Below are 6,129 nucleotides of genomic sequence, written 5' to 3' on the forward strand. Positions count from 1 at the left end.
GGTCCCCATCAAAACAGCCCTTAAAAATAATGAGTTTTGCAGCGGATGTGAAGCACTGGGGCCCTCACATACTGCTGATTGGAATATAACAAAGCTTCTGCTTTAAGAGAACAGTCTGGAAATTCCTCAGTCTTGGACTTCCCCTGTGGCTCAGATGCTAAAGAATCTGCCAGCAATGCGGGAGACCCAGGTTCTATCCCTGGGTCGGGAAGATCCCCTGGAGAAGGTAATGGCAACCCACTCCGGTATTCTTGCCTGGAGAATCCCAAGGACAGAAGAGCTGCTGGGCTACAGTCCGTAGGGTTGCAAAGAGCTGGACACAACTAAAGTGACTTACCACGCACGCACGCATCGCTGTTTTACAGAATAGGAAACTGAGGCCCAGAGTCTTCAAAGGACTCTCCCAAAAGCAAAGTAGACAAGGGGCACAGTTGGTGTTTAGTTATTTTACTTTCAAAACAAGAACACACTCTCTCCTATGCATTACTGCTGCTTCAAACAACATAAAACCATATGTTTCGTATTTCCTTTTCTGATTACAGAAATACTTATACATGACCATTGTTGAAAAATTTAAAAATACATAAAAAAAGAAAAAGAATTGAAATTATCCTTGATCTTGAGACTACAAGCAGGGTAGTGTGTAGTTGTCTAGCCACCAAATTAAATTATGCTGGTTTAGAACCAATTTTCACAAAAATATGTTAATATTTCTCATGTTATTATATGTTCTATATAATGATTATAATGATTGTTAAGTTTTCTCTCTGTCATATACTATAATTATGTACTCAATTATATGGTGAAAACTTTAGAGTATTTTTTTTTTGCTGTTGTTGCCAATTTTGTAATGAACATTTTTGCACATCAATCATTGTCCCAATCTTTGATGACTTCCTTAGGCTAAATTGTTAGAAGTAGAATTTCTGTGTCAAACATTATGCACATTTTTTTTAAGACTTTTGATTTGCATCCTCAGGGTGTCTTTTGAAAAAGCTGTACCAATTACACTTTTACACAGGCATATGAGTGTTTATTTTCCTGTTTGTGACAAACACTGTTTTTTTTCTTTTAACTTATCAACTTGCTGTCACACTCATATTTTAATTTTCATTTATTTCCCAATTTTTGAAGTTGGATTTTTAATGTATTTATGATCATTGTATTTAATAGAAATCATATTGACTAAAAGTGCATCGGACCTTTCATGAATGAAGCTGTCTTTATAGACTGCAGGTGACTCAGGGAGAATATTTTTTGCCAAACTTTGCAACTTCACTGCCGGGAAGGAATGGTTTAGAGCAGGGGTTCCCAACCTCTGTGATCTAATGCCTGATGATCTGAAGTGGAGCTGATGCAATGAAAAAAATTAGAATAAAGTGTACAATAAGATGTAATGTGCCTTTATCATCCTGAAACCATCCCGTCCCCAGTCTGTGGAAAAACCGTCTTCCACGAAACCAATCCCTGGTGCCAAAATGTTGGGGATCACTGGTTCAGAGATGAGGGAATGGGAAAGTGGAGGGAAGAAGTTATTTCTTAGATTTGATCTCATTTGTCTCCCACGTAGGTTCTTAAAGGTGGACAGGAAGCACCCACAAAACCTAAAGGTCGTCCCAAGAAGAACTCCATCCCCACATCAGAAGAGATCGAAGCTGAAGAGAAGCTGAACAGTCAGGTTCAGAGCCAGGAGCTCCGGGAGCCCTCCCAGGGCCTGGAGGGGCTCTGTGATACGCAGGAACCAAAGGCACGCGTTGTCCCCGTGGAGGTGGCCGAGTCCCCAGGCCAGGCCCAGGAGTTGCCAGTAACCTCTCCGGAACCCCCACCATCAAGCTAAAATAAAACTCTTGGTGCGGGGAAGGGGGAGACTGGGAAGAAGGGAAAGAGAGAGGGCAGGGAGACCAGGGAGAAGAAAGCTGCCGAGAGCCCGTGACCTGGGGGAGAAGACCACAGCCGGCTCCCTCCCTCCTGCCCACGGCTCTCAGCTCCAGCTTTTGAGGAAGACTTGCTAGCCTTGGCCTGCTCTTCCTGAAAGGCTGCCTAAAACACACAAGCCCTTGACTAAGGGACACAGTGCCTTGGAACTGCCGGCCCCAGTTGGGGTGACGCCGTGGAGCTGTCCGGGTCCAAGCTCCCCCTGGCATGATGGGGACACTCCGACCAGCCTCGGAGCAGCTAGCCATCAAAGCAGAGAGAGATGGAGGAGTGGGCAGCATGCCCAGGTTCCTTGCTGACTCAGCACTTATTTCTGTAGTTTTAAAAGAGAATTTAATGTTTTTGATTGTTGTTTTTTTTTGGGGGGGAGGGGTGGTCGGTGAGGGCGGGCAAGTAAGAGCTGGGGGAAGGGAGTTTTGAGTTAATAGAATAAAGTTTGTTTGAAGACACGTGTGCCTTTGTACCCATTATAAGGTAGTCAGGTGACCCAGGAACTGATAAACCTTGTTTTTCTCGCTTGATTCAGTTGCCATCCCTGAAGCTGCAATGCAGATATGTTAAGATAACTTTTATTTTTTAATTAAAAATAAATCTTTCAAAAAGGATGGGATGTGTTGTTTCTTCCGGGGAGTATATTTAGATCTTCTTGAATACATCCTATGGAAAGAGAGTGGTGCTAGTGGTAAGGAAACCGCCTGCCAATGCAGGAGACGCAAGAGACTCAGGTTCAACCCCAGGTCTGGGAAGATCCCACATGCCATGGGACCACTAAGCCTGTGTGCCCGTGTGCTGAGCCTGAGCTCCCTAGAGCCCATGCTCCATAACAAGAGAAGCCACTGGAGTGAGAAGCCCCTGCACCACAACTAGAGAAAGCCCACACACAGCAACAGAGACTCAGCACACCCAAAGATAAAATTAAGAAAAAAAAACCCCAAAACTCTTAAGCCTGTGAGCTTGTAGTATACAGCTCCTTCGACAGAACTAAGTATCGTGACTGCCACTTCAACTTTGCTAAGGCCGTGCCTTCCCTTGGCCGTTGAGATCAACAAAGAGAAAGCAGTCTCTCTCTTAACATGGAGGTAAGGACTTGGCCTCTGCAAACCAGTTCATGCAGCCCACACCCAGCTGTTGGCCACTGCCTCTCTCAGCTGAGCCCACCCCACCCAGGGCTTTAGGATCTGCCCACCAGGCGGTGTCACCATGGCCAAAATAAGCAGGTGAGTCCTGCCAGCTGGGTCTCCCTTCTGTCCTGTTCTCCTGCCCCAGGAAGGCCCTCATTAGGATGCAGCTTTCTTAGGCTGGTTTTCGGCCTCTGGTCTGGGCTCTCATGGTGTCCTTCTCCGAGGTGTCCGACAGTGGCCACCACGCCTCAGGGAGAGGTGTGTGCACACATCTGGGTTTCCGCCAGCCGGGCTCTGGGCACTGTTTCTGACTTCCAGCCCTGGGTTCTTGGCCCGTCGTCTTTGGTATTGTTTCTTGGCCCTATGTAAGAGACAGGATCATCAATACAATGGTCCCTGTATTGGGAAGTTCCTCTGGAGGAAGAAATGGCAACCCGCTCCAGTATTCTTGCCTGGAGAATCCCATAGACAGAGCACCCTGGTAGGCTACAGTCCATGGGATCACAAAGAGTCGGACACAACTGAAGCCATTTAGCACAGCACAGCACAGCACTTGGTTGGAGGGGTGAGTGGAGAGTCTCAAGAGCTTGGGGTATCTTGCCTCCTGTTTTTGAAGCCCTGAGCTCCATGTCACCTCCACTGACTAGCCTTGAGCTTGTCCTCCAGACTCAGCTCTGTGGAGTTCAGCCCTGTGGCTCAGAGGTGGGTCTGGGCTAGACCTTTCCAAAGCCGGTGGGTGCAGATTCAGGGGGCAAGTCAAGCTCCTTCTCCACCTCCATCCTTCCCTTTTCCTTCCAGGTCTCAAGCCTCATGACCAACACCCAGAAATCAGCTCCACAAGTCCCTATGGGGGACCGTCTCCTCTCTTTATCAGCAGCCACTAGATGTCTACCTTTGAGGACCCTGCTGAACAAAAGCATTCTCTCCTCCAGCATCCAGGGTGGTGACCCCTGAGGGTTCAGGGTCTTATTTCGGGATCTGCTCACCTGCTGCCTTTTTTTTCAAAGGATGGAAGAGGGCTGAGGCAAACTGACCACAGAGGGAAGGTGACCACGTGAGATTCTTGCATCCCTGTGAGGATGGAGGAGTCTCTTACAAGCACTATAGCTGATGCTGCCCCTTGGGCTGCAACGTGGACTGTTTTCCCCAGTTTTATAGGAAGCTTATTCATTGGAGTGAGGTTGATCATCTAACCCTGGTCATACAGCTGGTGGCGAGCCACGGCAAGAGCTAAGCCTGGTGGCCTTTGTCCTTGCAGAAGGTCTCCATGATTGGCCTGCCCTCTCTCCCCACTTGGAAACTGCCTGCGCCTTCTTGGGGTGGTGGTGGGGAAATTGCTTCCAGCAGCAGTCTGCTCCCTGCACACAGCTTCATCAGGATTGGGAGGTGGCCTCCCTGCCTCCACTCCCACCACTTGGACTCCCAGGGCAGGTCCCAGCCTCCCAGGGTGCCCAGGCCTGCTTGCCAAGCTCTGCATTCACGTTCTGGGGCATGGCACCCCCGAATGACTTCTCCACGGTCTAAACAAAGGTCTCACCCAGCTTGACTCACAGTCTCCCAATGGGTCACGCTGTGAGCTTCGAGCCCTCACACTAGCCCAGGCAGATCTATCAGAAACCAACCTTAACTGGGCTGGTTTCCAGTCAGTCTCAGAGATTGATCAGTTCTAGAGCCATCTTAGGGGCCTGCGGACCTCAGTGATCTGCCCTTTGAGCTGTGTATAGAGTTCCCTGCACTTCTCACCACCTTTCAGCTTCATCACCCTGCCTTGCCCCATGGCCTGAGAAGGGCCAGGGCTGGAATTGGACAGCAGGGCAGGAAGCTCTTTCCTCAAGAAGCTGTGCTTTGTCAGCCTGATTGCATGTTGTCCACTCAGCAGAAAATGACCAGCGACTTCACAGGACCGGGTTAAAGGCTGTCCTGGGGACTCACCCCACACAACTCTTGCCTGGGTCACCCGCTGAATGATTGCCTGAGCTCCTGGCAATTTTCTGTAGGTGCGACAGAAATCTTACCCCATCCATTATTTGAAGACCAGGAAGTACTGGGGTTAGACAGCTGAAATGTGCTTTACACACACACACACACACACACACACACACACAGACACACACACCCCACACCTGTTTCTCAGGATTTCTATACACTGAACGCCTATTTGTCTAACGTTTGTCGGGGGCTGCTGCTCTGTGTCCACACAGACTCCCTGGCAGTCCCCTCTCTGCTATCCTCATGGAGGGACGAGCTGAATCTTCCATGCTTCTCCAGAGGCTTCTCCCTCCTCTTTGGACCCTTCCAGTCCTACTCCACGAGGCTGCGCCCCTCCCTACCCAGGAGACAATGACCTCCTCCCCAATGGCTCTCTCTCCCTTCCCCTTCTCCAGCATGCATTTGAAGCCACGTCTTCCCCTTCTTTCTGGCTCACCTCTATGCCAGTCTAACCTGTTCCTTCCTTTCTCCCTGCTTCCTCTTAATGCATCTTTTGTCATCATCGTTGTGATCCTGCCATTCTTCCAAAGAGCACACGGATTTGTTTGGTTTCCCTGTTAGAGCATGAATTCCTTCAGGCTGTTTTCCAGTTGATATGTTCCGAGTTTCTGCACAGAGGTTCCCAAGAACCACACACAGGCACTGGAAGATCAGGACCTGCTGACACCGCTCCTGGCCCAGGGGTTCTGTGTTATCAGCAGGAGGGTTGGTCTGGCTTTGAGCCATGCACCGCCTCTCCCAACACTGACCCCTGTTAGCACCTCACTTGCTGGCGGCAGGGCAGGGGGCTGCCAGCACTTTTCAGAGATGAGAGAGAAGGCTGAGCAAAACATCTGTTGTCTGCAGAGAGTCCCATCAGCTAAGGGCGCTGTGCCAGGCTGCTTCCCCAGGGACAGAGGCACTGGGGAGGGTGATGGGGAGCCCTCGCTTGCTGGCCTGCAGGGCCGAGGGTCAGCTGACCTCCATCTGGCTAACCCTTTGAGGGGAAAGGCATTGAAGCGGCTTTGAAGAAGAAACCCTTGGAACATTCTCCAGATCACAGACTGGGATGCAGCCGACAGCCTGGGAAAAAGATGCATACAGA

The 6,129-nt window shown here is 49.7% G+C and overlaps 1 protein-coding gene across 1 annotated transcript in view; it reads left to right on the plus strand.

Moving 5' to 3' along the window:
- Window positions 1-2,540, plus strand: part of BARX2 (BARX homeobox 2) — a 78,165-nt gene extending 75,625 nt beyond the window's left edge. Inside the window, exon 4 of the mRNA XM_004019540.5 lies at window positions 1,571-2,540. Within this exon, the coding sequence (XP_004019589.3) occupies window positions 1,571-1,837 (267 nt within the window). The 3' untranslated portion in view covers window positions 1,838-2,540. The remainder of the gene's footprint in view (window positions 1-1,570) is intronic.
- Window positions 2,541-6,129: the final 3,589 nt, after the last annotated feature.

Source organism: Ovis aries, chromosome 21 (assembly GCF_016772045.2).
Source record: "Ovis aries strain OAR_USU_Benz2616 breed Rambouillet chromosome 21, ARS-UI_Ramb_v3.0, whole genome shotgun sequence".
Taxonomy (NCBI): Eukaryota; Metazoa; Chordata; class Mammalia; order Artiodactyla; family Bovidae; genus Ovis; species Ovis aries.